The 16,430-nt window shown below is 42.6% G+C and overlaps 2 protein-coding genes and 1 non-coding gene across 5 annotated transcripts; all 3 read right to left on the bottom strand.

The window, feature by feature from the left end:
• Nucleotides 1–200: 200 nt before the first annotated feature.
• tmf1 (TATA element modulatory factor 1) lies at nucleotides 201–9,735 on the bottom strand. Its single transcript, XM_076751409.1, has 17 exons — nucleotides 9,114–9,735; nucleotides 7,625–9,015; nucleotides 6,837–6,940; nucleotides 6,314–6,440; nucleotides 6,060–6,165; nucleotides 5,629–5,771; nucleotides 4,979–5,145; nucleotides 4,479–4,635; nucleotides 3,804–3,896; nucleotides 3,523–3,679; nucleotides 3,219–3,411; nucleotides 2,171–2,240; nucleotides 1,996–2,088; nucleotides 1,743–1,865; nucleotides 1,478–1,636; nucleotides 1,041–1,166; nucleotides 201–919 (listed from the first exon to the last, which is right to left on the bottom strand). The coding sequence occupies exons 1-17, from the start codon at nucleotides 9,247–9,249 to the stop codon at nucleotides 779–781; spliced, it is 3,486 nt and encodes a 1,161-aa protein (XP_076607524.1). The 5' UTR covers nucleotides 9,250–9,735; the 3' UTR covers nucleotides 201–778.
• On the bottom strand, nucleotides 2,580–2,652 carry trnar-acg (transfer RNA arginine (anticodon ACG)). The gene has a single exon. It is a non-coding gene; the product is annotated as a tRNA-Arg (tRNA).
• Nucleotides 9,736–10,114: 379 nt separating the features above from the next.
• On the bottom strand, nucleotides 10,115–15,115 carry uba3 (ubiquitin-like modifier activating enzyme 3). 3 transcript variants are annotated; one of them, XM_076752444.1, is made up of 18 exons: nucleotides 15,052–15,071; nucleotides 14,895–14,933; nucleotides 14,100–14,220; nucleotides 13,919–13,999; nucleotides 13,733–13,815; nucleotides 13,540–13,620; nucleotides 13,368–13,411; nucleotides 12,905–12,969; nucleotides 12,558–12,713; nucleotides 12,338–12,440; nucleotides 12,104–12,217; nucleotides 11,739–11,792; nucleotides 11,549–11,585; nucleotides 11,374–11,455; nucleotides 11,164–11,264; nucleotides 10,964–11,027; nucleotides 10,783–10,837; nucleotides 10,115–10,666 (listed from the first exon to the last, which is right to left on the bottom strand). In XM_076752444.1, exons 1-18 carry the CDS (start codon nucleotides 15,069–15,071, stop codon nucleotides 10,578–10,580), a joined length of 1,389 nt encoding a protein of 462 aa, XP_076608559.1. In that variant the 3' UTR covers nucleotides 10,115–10,577. The 3 variants fall into 3 exon arrangements, with proteins under 3 accessions (XP_076608559.1, XP_076608568.1, XP_076608551.1); XM_076752453.1 differs by lacking the exon at nucleotides 14,895–14,933 and having other exon boundaries at nucleotides 15,052–15,115; XM_076752436.1 differs by lacking the exon at nucleotides 15,052–15,071 and having other exon boundaries at nucleotides 14,895–15,044.
• Between the last annotated feature and the right edge of the window lie 1,315 nt (nucleotides 15,116–16,430).

Here is a 16,430-nt window from a genome sequence, read left to right on the forward strand (position 1 = left end):
TCTTTACAATGATGACAACATCTGTTTGTGTTTATGGAGCACATATAAAATGTTTGTCAGTTTTAATTGCGTAAGAATAAAATGCATGAAATCATTCAGAACATGTATAAAGATGTTTAAAGGGTTTAGTGCATTATTAAGATCACATAACATTTTGTGTGAATGCAGTGAAACTACACAATTCAAATTAAGAATCACCGTACTTTCCACCACCCAAATAAATGTTTATTCATTTACATATTTATACGATTTAACATCCAATCTTCAGGATTTCAGTCACAAACTATTCTCAGGTCTACGCCACATTCTGTGATTTGTAAGGAGATAAGAACAATACATAAATTTCTCTGTACAATATTTTTTATATAGTTCATCAATTCTGTAATGTATTAAGAAATAAGGAGGAATTTGTAAAGTGCAAAACAACCTTCACCATCTCCTACAGTTATAAACTGTCTATACAATGCTATGAGAAAGGTTCGATCATGAGAAATTATTCTTGCACTACTGGAAGTCCAAAAGATTTCAAATAGACACCCGAATCACAAACTGTGGCTATCCTTCATACTGGTTCTGTAATAATGCATTGTATGTTATGCATGATCCCAAGACCCCACTTAAATAGAACATGTAAGAATGAATTTAAATAAGATAAATGAATTTTCTTTAGTGATTAAACTCTCTGCCCGATCTTTGTCTGTGAATGCACATGTGGCTATCAAGGTCAGCTGATTTGTTTTTGAGTGTCCCAGAAGTAACACAGGGCAGTAGAAACTGTTTATTTCTGGTTCTGCAGCAGTTCATCTATTTGGGTTTTGTACATGTTCTTCACATCTTCAAGGTCTAGTCTCAGCTCCTCTGCCTCTTCAGCCTTTTCTCCATACATCTGCAGGATAGTGTTGTGCCGCTGCTCCAGGTCCTGAAAAGCACAGCCACGCAAATTAGAAGAGCCTCTGCAAGTACAGTACCTCTTGACAGAAACTGAGACTACGAACAATTTAAGTCACAATGAATTCTCCATTTCCTCATACAGGCTTTACCTTGAGTTGGATTTTCAACTTGGGGATCTCCTTCACCTTCTCCTCCATTTCATCGTTTTGATTGGTGAGTCGGACAAGCTCTTCCGCCATCACAGAACGACTCCTCTCTAGACCGGAGATCTCAAGCTGCAACAGCAGGAGGAACGAATGAGAGTAGTATAAACCACTGGTACTCAGCTGCCTCTTAGGAAAAAAGAGCAATTTCCTGCACTATCAAAATGTTGATTTGCATTTGATACATGTTTTTTCACAATTAAATATATTATTTTTTGTTTTATATTCAAAGCTCCTTATCCATTAGAAGTTGACTGTCAATGTTATGAATGAAGCTTCGAAGATTCATAACATTCAGTACAGCTCTATTTTTAGATTTGGCCAAATGGTGCTGACCTGTAGCAGCACCATCAACCTGATAGTGGTTTGTTCTGAATTGCTACCTGCAGCTGTGCTATCTCTCCCTCTCTGAGCTTGAGCTGAGACTGGAGGTTCTCTATGATGCTGGAGCCTCCCGACAGTCTGGCGGCCTCGTACAGGTTGGTCCCGCTCATCGACATGGACATGGTCATAGTACTCAGTGAGTGGTCTAAAGAATCATCCTGTGGACGAGTCAAACAAGGCATAGGACCAGTCAAGCTGCACAAACCCCAGCACGTACAAACTAATGTTCATTTCTTGGTTGTGACATGTTTCCCCGGTGTGTACCTGGGAAAGAATGGAGGTGTGCAGACCAGCATTGTCTGCCCCACTGATGGAGCTGGAGCGGGACAGGGAGGGTGTGGATGAGGCTGGGGGCTCTCCCACGGAGTGGGTCATGGCCTTTCGCTCCTGATAGAGAAAAGATTCACAACTGTTAGAGAGCAAAGTGAAAACATTTGAACAACTGAAATTGAGAAATTTGTCTTAAAGAGACTAAAGATAAAATCAGGTGCTAATAATCTCTAAAATTCTCCTGAACCTTTTCCTTCAGTGCCTCTTGTGCTAAGTAGCATTTCTTCTTCTCTTGCTCCACCTTCATCTTCTCCATCTCTAACTGATTGGTCAGCAGCAGCTGGGGGAAGAAGCAAAAAGATGCGCATGAGGAAGCTGTTTCACAGACGACAAAACAAGAGTGGGAAAAAGAATTACGGTACCTTTTCTTTCTTAGCATCTTCGAGCATCCGAATGTGTTCTCCTCGCAGATTTTCCAGCTCAACATGCTCCCTGCATTGAGAGAACAAGCAATACGTCTCTACAATCACCAGTATCAAAGACTCAAAGCCAGTGAAATACCCCTCTGACACGCCTAGAATTAAATGAAATCAGTATAATGGTGTGAAATATAATGAAGGAGCCACATGTTTCCTTAAGTAGCCAAGAGCTGTATACAACATCAGCTTAAACAATCAAATTTATGGCATTTATTTACAGCTACGTGTGGTTAAGAGACTGTAGAGACATTTTATTGTAGTAAGCCAATATATTTTCTTCTTTGTCGTAAAATGCCTGCACAGTGTTTCATGCATACAGTTGCACGTCGTAGCATAAGACAAAAACTTTTCCCGAGCCAGCCAGGAGTCGAACCTAGAATCTTCTGATCCGTAGTCAGACGCGTTATCCATTGCGCCACTGGCCCAGCTACACCATTAAGCCTTCTAACAAAACATCAGTGTGCACACATGCATGAACGCTTCTGCCAGGAGGGGGTCCCCCCAGCCTCCGGTTCACACTCTGACTCACAAATGGGTTTGTTGTGAAACAAAAACACTCCCTGGGTGGCATTAGCATTACAAGAGGGGACGTGGTGACAACAATCATATGTTTTATCCTACAAAGAAAAACTATGCCAACAACTTTCTGAAGGCAGCATAACATTTACTGTGTTGTCTACCAGTGATTTAAAGTAAGGTTTCTGGGAAGAATGACAATAAAACAAACTGCCGACAAGACAAATACATTTGCAGTCTGCTATTGATTGCTTATTGATTCTCCTTCATTTTGTCATGCAGCACACCTTCTTGATGCTCTAGTGGTAGCAATTTGAAAGCCATACCATTGTTCAAATTAAACCAACTTACTCATCAATTCATTTATCCAACCCCATACATTTTAGTCATGAAAAAATACATTGAGAATAAACAGCAAAGACAGCTGGGTGCACCACATCACTCAACCCTGCAGGCTTAAGTTGTAATCTGTTACCTGCTGCTCTCATCCTCCAGCTTCTCTCTCTTGTTCTTCTCGGCATCCAGCTGTGCCAGGAGTCGCGCCTTCTCCTGGCGGACCAGGGAATTCTGGGACTCCAGAGAGGCCAGCTGGGACTTGATGGACAGCAGTTCTTCCGTTGCTGATCGCTCCTTCTCCACAGCAACAGCCAGCTGTGCCTGGGCATCCGCTGACGGAAAGAAAACGAGGATTAAAAGGGAGAGCAGATGTGAAGCTTTTGTTCACTTTGCACAATGCTGTCTTTTGATGATCGTTTTACACATGCAGTTTAACTCCTTACCGAGCCTATCAGAGATGTTCTTCTCCAGTTTTTCCCAGGATGCCGTCTGGCCGCCGAGCGAGGCCTGTAAATTCTCGATCTGGCGCAGTAGGGGCCGTGTTGCAGAGGTGACACTCTGACTGAGTTCCTGGTTCCGAGTCTCTGCCTCCTGAAGCCTCTGTGGAAGATGCCAAGAAAATGCCTTAAATAAATCCTGTCCCTGTTGAAATGATGGTTATTTTTGCCTCTTGCCAAGGGGAACCAACTTTGTAGGATGCCTTCGAACCAGAATATTATGTTACCTGCTGCAGCTCACTGATCTCCTCCCTCAAATAATCTTCTTTCCTTGCCTGCTGTTGCTCAGCCCTCTGCAGAGCCAGTCTCAGGTCAGCCACCTGTACACAATATTAGACAGAGTTAACAAAGGACGTCCTGTTAAGCCTGGCAGTGATTCAACGAACATCGAGTGCTGAAAACGGTGGAATGACACATTACAAACTGGCTGACTTTCATATATGTTTAAATGAAATGAATGTGTGTATAGAAAACATTCACATCACTATTAAATTGACATTGTTGCCTGACTATTTCTTGTAGCATTCTTAACGTAGCATCTCCAACAAAATTAGCAAGAATATGCTGTAAAGATTCACTACACTGTCCTGCCCTGGTGGTGCATGAAAGCAGGTGCTGCTGAACAAAGTCTGATCATAGTGTAGGAATCGCACACCGTCACTGCATGCCCGAGTAAGTACCCCCTGCACTGCAGAAATAAAACATGGTGAAAATAACAGCTGCACCACTGACTCCCATTTAAACATTAGGGTTTATTGAGGCTGCACTAAAGCCACCCACAGTGTACACTTAACATTTAAATATGCAAGGTGTGCTTCTGACTGATGAGCCTCCTACGCTTTCCTAACATGTGTAGCAAGCAAATTGTTCCATGGTGCTTGTGTACAGTGAGGCCGTGTTACCTGATCAGCCAGGGCCTCCTGTTGAATCCTGGCCTCCTCCTGGGCCTTTTCAAGAGCCAGGCTCAGCTGCTCCTTGGCCTGCGTGTCCCGGTTGAGAGCCGCTTCTTCAGCCTCGCTGGCTCTGCTGGCGTTCGCCTTGTGAAGTTCTGCCAGCTCCCTGACAACAGAGATGTAGAATTAGACCATCATCACCATGAGCCTATGACAGCTGTCCCCTAAAAACTGATGGACTACGTATACAAATGCTTACAGTTCTTATACCAGTGTAGATGAAAACACCCTCAAATTAAAGATAGAGGTCAACACTTTCACTTTCAATGCATCATTTCAAATCCAACAAACTGGAGTACCGCACAATAAATATGTCACTTTCACACACACACACTTAGCCTGCGCTGTATACTCTGTCAAACAAAATGAAATGTTTGCTACAGTACAACAGCTGGCTCGTAGGGTTGGATTTATACAGGAGCTCAGTGGCAGGGTGTGTCAGTGTTTACTTATAAGAGCTGTCCAGAGCAGCCTGCAGGCTCCGGTTCTTCTCCTGCAGCTCCTCGTCGTCCGTCTGCAGCCTGCTCAGTTCCTTCTCCTGCCGCTCCACCACACCGTTTAGTTTCTTGATGTTCTCCCTGTGCTGTTTCTCCACCTCCTCCTTCCCATCTAGAACCTAAACACATAACACACAGACAGGATTGATTGTTGTCACGATTATACGAAACATAGTTATTTAAGTTAATTATACATTACAATCATTAAAAGTGTGTGAGTGTGTGTGAGTGTGTGTGTGTGTGTGTGTGTGTGTGTGTGGGGGGGGGGGGGGGGGGGGCTCAAATCATGTTTTGCAAAGGTTTATGATGGACGATAAAGAGATAACAGTTGTGAAATGTGGTAAATCAATAACAAAAGCACAGACAAACAACATCTAAAAAGGCCTCATATCATTCTGCTTCCTGAACAATATGCCACACTGCAAGAGAGCGAGGTGTTTCACTATGTTTTTGTCCTATTTCTAAATGTTATTCAGACATTGTGTCGTATTTTATTTGTGACACAGGACCATAGACTACAGACTTTGACATGACCCATTCGATTCCACCCATTTAGCGAGGTTCCTTTGTTGCAAAATTGATTTTATGTACTAAAATGTGACCTGCTGCAGTTGCCTGAGCTCCTCATCCTGCTCCTTGATTTTCTTCTGCTGCTTGGCGATCTTGGTGTCGCTCTCCTTCTCCTTCACGCGCAGTTTCTTGATGATGTTGCTGTGCTGCAGCTGCTGCTTGGACAGCTTTTCACCTGAAAGTGACAGAAATTGACAGCCGCTCAGCTGAAGTAGGTACAGTTAAAGAGTACATCCACGGCAGCATCCACCTCGACTCCATCAAGATCAATGTATGCATGATTTGTTGAGCCCTAATGAATCATTAGCTGTAACTCCTAAATCATGCTGACTCCTCAGTCAACTCCTGATGTGCTACTTTTTATGAAGCTGGACAGAGTAAAAGCACCTTTATTTTAAACTGTTTCTCACCTGAAAAGCCTCTTCCAAAGGGAAGAATAATAGTCTGCTACAATTAATATTACCTTCTTCCAGCAGGCCTCGGATCTGCTCTTCCTTCTCTCTGATGATCTCCATCGTATCACTGGAGTTAAGTCGTGTAGAAAGCTCTTCTCGCAAGCCCTTTATTTCCTGTGGCACAGAAAAATGTCATCTTTGACACTTTGGACATGTGAGATTTTGGATTTCACCGTCAGAGTAGATAAATATGGGTCACATTGTAGAGTAAATATATATAAACAGTAGAAGTAGAGGCTCAGATCGCTAATATGTGAGTTACCTTCTTGGCTATGTCTCTTTCTTTGCAGGCCAGCTGAGCCTTCCTCTCTGCATCGGCTATGCGCTGGGTGAACTCGTCCTTCAGGGACTGAACAGTGGAGCTCTCCTCCTTCAGGCTCACCACTTCACTGGAGGATGAACAGTCATTAGTGTAAGAGCTCACTGTCAAAATCTATACAGCCTCAAAGCCAAGACGGCACAAGTAGATTATTCTACGCATTCACCAAATTCACCACCTGAGTGACTAACTGTACCTGTATCTTTATACCGTAGTTAGAACAATTATATGGTGCATATAGATATATAAAGAAAGACTATTTAGAAACACTTTTGCAGTTTAAGAGTCCAACTAATTTGTGGCATTTGGTAGTTTCACAGAAGCAACATAATACAGTGACACCATGTTGCCTTCTCTGACCTGGATATCAGCAAGGACAAAACAGCTCTTATCAACATTATTTACAGTGCCAATGTGAACAAGGTGTGTGTGTGTGTGTGTGTGTGTGTGCGCACCATATACTCACTCTTTGAGATTGTCACACTCCTCTTCCAGCCTGGCCTTGTCTTTGCTGACTATCAGCAGCTGAGACTCTCTCTTCTCAAGGCGGCCTGATAGCTCATCAATAACCTACAACAAGTCCACAACACTTAACCACAGCAGTTGCACAGGAAAGCCTAAAAACATGAAACTTACTCTTAAGGAAAACAGTGTGGTAGTGTTTAAATATGGCGTTGCATATTTCCTTGAGTATAACAAATTCTGTCAATTATGGGGGAAATAGTGATTGTTGACCAAACTTTTCTATGCATTGGCAGATATTTTAAAATACACTGGTGTTCAAAGGTCTTCAACCACATGGAAAAGGTGGCATTAAAGCTGTTACACAGGAAAAACACAGTGCTGCTCTGGACAACACACTTGGAAGGTCTTGCAAGACAATATGGAAATATGTCATGACAGCCTAGCTAAGCCATTTACTTCTGTTTTGAATAAAACACAGAGCTGGTTAAACAAATTTGTTGTTACTTATTAGGTGTATAAATGTTGTTTTGTATGCTCAGATAAACAACTTTACTTGTCAGAGCAGTTTGAGACTTCTGTATGGTACTATATACACGAATAATCTAGAACTAGTATCCTTCATATGCTGGGGTTAGGGTGTTCTGAAGCTGAACAATAAACTCTAGTGTATTCAACATGATCCAGGAAGTTGATTTTGACAGTTAAGCATGCATACACATATGTGTACATGAAACAAATCTTTACAATCGATGCTATCAGCTACACAAGATATACAAAACCAATTGCTACCTTCTGAAGCTCCAAAATCTGAACTGTTGAGAAACTTTTCATCTCTTCTGTGATTGGTGGAATGATCTGTTCTTCAGCTTTGGAGGTGAGATCACAGAGAGTGACATTCGCCTCAAAACCCTGTTCCTGTTCCGTCAACTCTTCAGGCTGCTCACTATTAACAGGCGTCGCACTCCGTCCACTCTCCTCCATCTCATCCAGCGATTGCTCCCTCATTGTTTCAGTAAAGCCCTCTTCCTCCTCTTCCTCCTCCTCCTCCTCTTCCTCCTCTCCTACCTTCTCCACCACCCCATCTTCCTGCTTCTGACACACAGCTGATGACACTGTTAAAGGAGCAGGGCCCGCAGTGACAGACGCTAGAGTCCGACTGCCAGGGATCTCATCATCTGAGTTAACCTCGCTGACGCTCCGGCTATCCAGTGATTGCACACTGAACGAATCTATGCGCTCAAACGCATCTGAGGAGGAACCGCAGCTCTCCGTGAGTTTGGAATAGTCATCCAGACGGGGGAAATCTCCACAAGTGGAGGCAGTGAGAAGCTGGAAGGAGCCCTGCATCAGGTGAAGGCCAGCCTTGCCCTCTCCAGTTTCTTGTCTTGAGCTGGCTGAGCTCTCACTCAACACAGACTCATGGTCCAGCACTTCAATGTCACTGGTGGTAGAGGTTCCTGAGGAAAAAGCGCTGACTGGAGGAGAGGGGGTATCATTTTGACGGTCCTCCACCTTTGAGTCTTTATGCTCTATGAGCACTTCCTTAGAGGCAGGGGAGGGCGAAGGATCAGAAGGGGTAGAGCTCTTGGGTTCAGAAGTGATAGCAGAAGGTTCAGCAGAATCTGTGGTATCCTGTTCAACTTGGTGCTCTGATGGAGTGTGTGGCTGCTCCAGTTTTGAGTCTACAGAAAGTGTTGAGCCAACATCTGTTTTCACAGTGCTCGTTTCGCTGTCAGGGCTACAAGGAAGATCATCGGAAGAAGCCACAGCAGGAGAAACCGGCTCCAGGAGGACAGTGTCTGCACAAGGGGCTGCCGGGGAGGACTCGGGCTCCAGGGACTGGCTCTCAGCAACTCTCTGACTCTCATGACTCGTGTCATTTTGAGTCTCCACGTCTTTTTGGACCACTGCTTCTTTGTTTTTCTTTTCCTTCTCCTGAGGGCGCCTTTTAGACTTAGTCGGGGGTACAGACACTACCTGGCTTTTGGTGACACCTACGTCGCCAGGGGACAAAAAGGCACTGAAAAACTTTTCGGATTCATCCACAACTGTGCGGGTGACAGGTGTAGTAATGGCCGCAGACGAAGGAGGAGGGGTGGTGGTCTTTTCTTCAGGGGGTGCTTCCCACTGCGTCATTCCCCACCCTCCACTTAATGATAGCTTTCCAGGTAATGTAACGTCTGGCAAAAATAGAAATTGTACAAGTTATAGCAGTTATCCGACATTTGCATGTGACAACATTAGCATGCTGTTAGCCATCGTGTAGTACATGACTTACCATCATAGGGCATTACAGCTGTGTCACCCCATTGGCCCTCTTCTTTGATGTCGAGAACTCGATCGATTGACTTCTGAGCTGATGTTAAAGCTTGTTTAGCGAAGCTGGACAGATGAGATGCGTTGAACCAACTCATTTTGACTATTAGGCTAGCTAGCTAACACCAAGTTCAGAAATTGTTGACACGGATGTACCACATGACGCACAGTCACTTTAACTGTCGCTGCATTTGTCGTTATTAATGACAACGTGGTGCGAGCAGTTTTCGCAATTTCAAGTATGGTTCTGTCCAGGAAAGGTTTGAGGACAGATACCTACCACTTAGCTAGTTAGCAAAGCTATGAGTTAGCCAACGCATAACGTTAGCGTACAGGAAAAGCATCAATCCCAGATCCAGTTCACCGACAGCTCAAACTGGCTAGTTGACACTCAAAATCAGTCATGTAGAAATGCAGGTGTCTCCAAAACAGTAGCTTGAAGCCTACAGCAATCAAAGCGAAAGCATCTCCATGGTTAATCCATGCTTTTTTCGGCTCCTTTGCTCGGCCGTCATGGTTTGTTTTGGTCGCTCTCAACTTGTATCTCAGCTAGCGTTAGCTTCCTCGAGACTTCCTTTCCACGTAGCACCATGACGTCATGATCCGGTCTGACCGGGCTGAGTCTGTAGTCTCGTCAGCAGAGGAAGATCCTCCGACACACACAAGCCTGCGTTGTTAATGTTTAAACTCACAGTTATAGGACTGTGGGTGTCTACACAGCTCCAGTACGTACATATTATTGCATCGATATTTTATTTATTTTTGAGCCTTTTAGATGTTGAGCTGTTTTAGATGATGCGTGAATATGAACTGCTGTCTGTATTGATACATGTCAACAAATGGCTTCTAAAGCAAAGTGGATCTAATGCACTAACGTCTCTCAATCCTACATACTAAACTTGAGTAAATATTATTTCACTTCCACAAATACATGTATGTACATGTAAAGAAAACAGAAACTTTATATGAAAAACATTTTATTCCAGTTCACACATCATTATCAGTGTCTGCTGATTACCACTTCAGTGGTTTCTGCAACTAAAAAAAAACTGTTGTCTAATAAATAAATATGCAAAACAACAAGTACATAATAATTTTTTCCATAACAAATGCTTGTCTCTTTGCACAGAGCACATTTTAGGTTGCAGTGCAGATAACACATTAATGCAGAAATCTTTCAGACAATGAATCACCAAAACATGATGACAGGTTTTGAAGTATGATTTGGCTTTTCAGTTGAAAACATTAACTTTAGTCAGTAAGTACATTAAAACGATTAAATTAGCCACACTCATTTACACTGTGACTGAATAGATTGTAAACTGTTCCAGTTTTTAGGCCATTTTAAATATTATGTATCTGCATTAAGTAATGGTTGGCCAAGAAACCAGAGTAACAACTGGTTGGGGGAGTGCCTGAGTTCATCCTATGAGGTAAAGCAGAGTCTGAACAACATGGTCTGGGGTGTGGTGACATCAGCCACAGCGAGCTCCTGCCCGTCAGTCAGCCCCAGCTCTGGAAAAAACACGTTCATTAGTGAGTCAGCATATTCGCAGTGTATTCATCTGACAAATTCAGAGTGTAGGCACTGTCATTTCTAGGGAAAATATTCAGTAAATAAAGCACCCCACCCTTCAGCGTTCTGGACAGATTTGGCCGCGTCCTCTGTTCAATTGAGGCGACAGACTGGAAAACAAAATACCAACTGAATGTCAGCCCAAGCCAAAAATTGCACAAGTGCCTGGTTTCATCAGGACACAGTCGTCACCCTGAGACGGAAAACACAACAGCGTGCAACCAGAGGTTAATTACCTGTAAATATAATGTTTTGTTCTTTCCTTCCACTGTTGCTGTTATAGCAGGTGATTTCATTTGTCTGAAAAAACACATTATATTTGGTTATTAAAGACAATGCACTACTAAAAATCAACAGCAAACAACTAACACCATATGCAGAACTTAAGTATAGTGTCGTAACTGCTAATGAATTGAGGTAAGGGAGCTCAACCTACAGGGAGGCACTCTCAGTCAGGTAGTCCAACACCTCCTGGAGTTTAGAAGATGGAGAAAAGTGCAAATCCAGAGGTACTTGGCTGCAGGCTGAACAGTTTTCCTGCATTGGAAGTGAACGTAAGGATATTTTACAAAAAGGGCATTTCATCACTGTAGAAAACTTAACTGGCAGTAAGTCATGAACTGGTCAATGAAATTCAGTGACAAACCTTCCGTTCTGCTTCAAAAGTATAAGTGTATAGGCCGTCAACATCACTGAAGACCATGTAGTTATTGAGAGGTATAGAGGCACTGCGGATGCAAATGGTCATATCATGAGACACAGTGAAGTGCACAGACGTTCACTTTGTGCGTATGGCTGCAAAGCAGAACCTGCAAACTCACCTTGATGCTATTTTGAAAACCTCGGTTGCACAAGCAGCTGCATCAAATGAAACAGAAAAAAACTATTATGTTCAGGTAGACACGTCTGTTTACATACAAGTCAATATGAGATAATCAGCTCTCGTATGGCAGGGCATACAGTAAAGGCGTCAGTCCACAGGTCTGTGCACCTTCACATTTAGCTACTCACCGGCTATAACAGCATTTGTTGAAGCTACAGCTGGAATTATCCTCTTTACAACACCTGCAACATTTAAATAGGATGTAGAAAATATATTTTGCTGACTTCTGAAAATGGACAAAGAAAAAAAAAACAATACAAATCTGCCAATCCAAGCAAACAACTCAAGATTTTTGTTTGTTGTTCTTTTACCATTTGTCTTGCACAAAGAAAAACAGTATTGTAGAGACACTCACTAAGATACCAAACTTCCGTCCTCAGTAGGGCAGCAACAGCTTGCAATGTTCTATGTACTTTGGCTTGTCTCCCAGCAGAGCTGCAAGAAATTTAGCTGTGCTCTGGTGGTGACAGATGGATGTGCTTTGTGTGCTCACCCTGGGTTAGTCTGTATGTGACTCCTGTTATGTTGAACTCTGCTGCCCTCTCCAGAGATCTCTGGTACACCCACTGGATGTGCTCTGGGTCGTCCCCATCGAGGTCCACACCATCTAATCCACAAACAAACAAGAGCGTAACGATAATTTAAGTTCATTTGTTTGAAAAAGTTTGCAAGCCACTACAAATTACCCCTCAACAGAAATAATAGTAACTGCAGTGTGATTTCATACCTCCAAAGGGTGACTCTTTGGGCCACAGCAGCATCCGGACGTACTCGATGCAATGTTCAGGCAAACGAGGCATGGAGGCTATTGTGCACATGGGGAAGTTGACCTATAAAGACAGACGTATTTTAAAAACAACACGCTGACCAGGAGCTGATTCTGTAAGGCCACTAAGTTGTGGTTGTAAACATTATTTTTTTATTTTTTTTTTTAAATGCTACCTCACCTGAGGAGGGTAAAGCTCAAGGGTGCAGTCGATGCAGGCGGTCATGCCGGGGAGGATGACTCTGACGTTGCCTTTAAAGCCTTCAGTCCCACCATCAATTAAAGGAATGATAGAACCTGGGTCCAAGACACCATCCTCATACACCAGCAAAGACAGCTGCACAGAAAGACAGGAGTTGCATTTGATTATGTAAAATGTTCCTTTCAGCACAACATCTTACAGCTTTACTGTTTTTAAACGCAAGTATTTCACAAACAAAACCAGCTGGCCGCAATACTGAGAAAGATGGACCATGACAAAGAGTGCAGTGAAGACACATTTTAATAAATAATAAATTAATAACTCACCAGCATACCATTCATCCACCTCCTGGCAACTATGGAGTCTAGTCCACAAACAATTATATGGAACTCTAGATGAAAACAGAAGGATGAATTTAAATCTCTGATAATGACACAGTCCAAGCAGTGGGCGTGTAACACAAAGCCATGATGCAAAAAACCTAATGTGTGCATTACAGAGCAGAAAAATGGAATGTAATATGATGTAAATGTTATCAGTGGCGATGTGAGAACTGCAGAGTGGGAGTGGAGCGCTGCGAAGTAACAAAACCAGTGTTTGTCAAAATAACAGGCAAGTTGCAAATGATTTTTTTTTTGGCTCTTGTTCCCTGATGGAAGGGCTTTTCAGTCTGTGTGTTTTGGTCTCAAGTCGTTTATTTGTAGTGAAAAGTGTTGTGAGTGTATCAAACTGACTAGTTACGCTCCTTCCAGCCTGGCATTAGGAAAATTGGGAATGAAAAAAACTTACGTCTGTAGAATGTTTCATCCAAGTCTTGAATTTTCTTAAAATGTCTGCACAAAGCATTTAGGAAAAGTTGCCTGCAACATTTTTCACACTGGTATCAAGTAGACTGTGGGAATTTTTAACAACTGCATTTAACTAAAGCATCTGAACTCTAGTCGTTCACTCCAAAGGATACGGGACTACACAGCATCCAGGTATGCGGGTGTTAATAAAGTCAGCTGCAACGTCCGCTTTGGGCCGACCTACATCTTTGTGCCTGGTCAACATTATACACACATCAAAAGTACATATCGGTTTGCTCCAAGTATGACATTAACTGATTATGTGGGTCAGAAATTAGTCATAGAATTCATTACAATTCTACTGACCTGAAGAGGAACTGACGATTCAGGTTCGAGACATCAATGGTGTCCATGTCAACAACATGAATGTGGCAAAAGCCTGATAGAGCCTGAGCCACGGCGTGAAAATAAATAAATAAAACAACAAAGTGTTGGCCATTCATTAAAGCACAAATTGCACCATCTACATATTCATAACAATAGTGTTCATACCAGGTCTTTCAGCAGCTCACATCCCAGTCCACCAGCACCAATGACCAGGATTTTGCAGGTTTCTAACATGAACTTCAATGACTGTGGTGAGAAGTGACAAACACGCTGTTTATTACAGCAATACAAGCCGACACAGGACAGACTAAATGCTTGCATCATTCCACTCCTTGTAAATTGTCACCTCTGTGCTGGGTTCAAAGTCAGGATGCGTGAAAGGCCCCGATCTTTCCAGAAACTTTTTCACATGGCTCCATCGCCCCTCCCACTCACAGGTGAGTCCACTGCCTCCATCAACCACCATCCTGAAGACAACAATGAGTACATTTAGGATCAGTAGCAACTCTGCTAAACTCTTAAGTATTTCATGATGGATGGCAAACATGATACTGGATGGTCTGACATTAGATCGTGCAAAAAATCAAATAAAAAAATATATATCAATCAAGACCTACACTCAATACTGTGATGAACTCTCACATAGTAAGGGTTCTATTTGCAATCCACAGCAGATCATGTGATAATTTAAGAGGTTCAAGAAACTAAGGACTGTAACATTCACTTGTGTTTTGATGTCTGTCCTGTCGTCGTGTGACGTTTTGTTGTTCAACAACGTGAAAACGTAGTAAAACTACATACTTCTGACAGGTGGGCGTTTCTGACCCTCTGACATTTTATGGGTCATCTCGCGTGCCCTTCCTGCCTGAACAGCTCGCGGAGCTAGGCTGTGTAAACAGCTAATATAGCATGTCAACAGCGTCAAGCTACAGTCAAGACCTTTGACTTTGCATAGACGTGAATGATACATCACTTTTATGTAAAGACGTTTCAGCTTCTTCCGACCAGCTCGTCAGTGTTTCTGTCCGTAGCCTAGCTGTCTAATCAATACCAGGTTAGCTCCTTCAGCTAGCTAACGTTAACCTTCCTCCTGGCTCGTAACCTCAAAACCTTCCGACAGTTCTACCAATTCATCACTAACTTCTCAGTCAGCTCCACTACTCTCCTTCTTTTCTTCTCCCTAAAAAGAGGGATAAAAGAAGGTTCATTCATGCTGTGCTCTCGTAGGTTAAAGAGATTTGAAAGCATCTTTCGGGCAGTTAATCACTGTGTTTCTTGTTTCTTCGGCAGCTACTTACGGCTCATCCATGCCCGCCATGTTTGGCTACTTATCTGCCTTCAAATGCCAAAGTCAGCAGTCGTAAATACAAGTGCTCCTGGGCAATATTAAAACAAAATGGCCCCTAGGACAAAGATTTAGACGTGATTTTAATGTGGAAACAATACAGGTGCTGTTTCGTGCTAGCTGCACGAAGAAGATAAAATGCATGTGAGATAACTTGGCATTACCTATAGAGTTTTAGCCGAATTCCAATATTTCCGATAGCTTGAATGCAGCACTGTAAGCGGCAAGTACACCACAGGTCCAGCAGGCGGCAGCATTTACCCATTATTTTCTATGGTCCAGATATACTGTGCACCCACCACTGGGAATACCTACTGCGGATTATATCAAACTGTATTTCTTTCATAAATGTTAATGGTCAAACAGTATATTTAGCACAGATATCCAAGTGTTGGCACTGTTTCATGCAAAATGACTTTGACTTGTCGAATACAATGCAGGAACAGTAGCTTTAATAATGGCAAGCAGAGTTAAATAATTGACTCTGCTGGTAATTACATGGTAATCACTCTACTCTGTGTGGTTCAGCCCTATAACTTTAGTAATTATCTATAAAGACCAGTTAACAGTCAAGGAGAGACAGGAGGAAAGAAATGGCCCATCTGAGTTAAATTAATCTGTTTCAGAACAGAATTTGGTCAAATTGTCAGCCTGCATGCAAACTGTTACTGGATCGATAATCCAGCCTTTTATTATAGTTTATATACAGCACCTTGTGTTATTACTTGCAAAAAAGAAATCAGAACTAAACAACTGTGCTAAACTGCCCGAAAGTATGCTACAAATTTATTGATTTGAGTTGCTTTCATTTGGGAATTGCTGCACGAGGCACTTAGCATGAAAAAGACATAAAACTGAGATCCTGTTATTAAATTTAACGACGTTAAAATGAGGACATCTCCCTCACGTATCTGATTTAGTGTGTCCACATTGTACTAATGAATCTTGGTGTTTAATCTCTCATTATAGAATGATTAATACGCCTTGGATGGACTTCTGTGCATTTTAAGAGACATGTCTGTGGGCGCATGAACATAATTCATGCATCTGTCTGCAACCCCTAAAGGATATGTGGTGTAGATACCTTGTGCAGAGGTCACCAAAGATCTGCCTAATTTCTGTACTGATAGCCTGCTGCTCTCAAATTATTTGACGCTGACATTGGATAGTGTGTGTGCCTATGTATTACTCACGTTGTGGTACCTTACTTGTGGGTACAAAGTCCCCATAATGTAAATCGTAGGTAGGTGAGGTTAGAATTAAATTAGTCTATGTAATGTCCCCAGAAATCACGGAAACATGACACTGTGTGTGTGTGCAGGCAGGCATGTG

Source organism: Chaetodon auriga, chromosome 2 (assembly GCF_051107435.1).
Source record: "Chaetodon auriga isolate fChaAug3 chromosome 2, fChaAug3.hap1, whole genome shotgun sequence".
NCBI lineage: Eukaryota > Metazoa > Chordata > Actinopteri > Chaetodontiformes > Chaetodontidae > Chaetodon > Chaetodon auriga.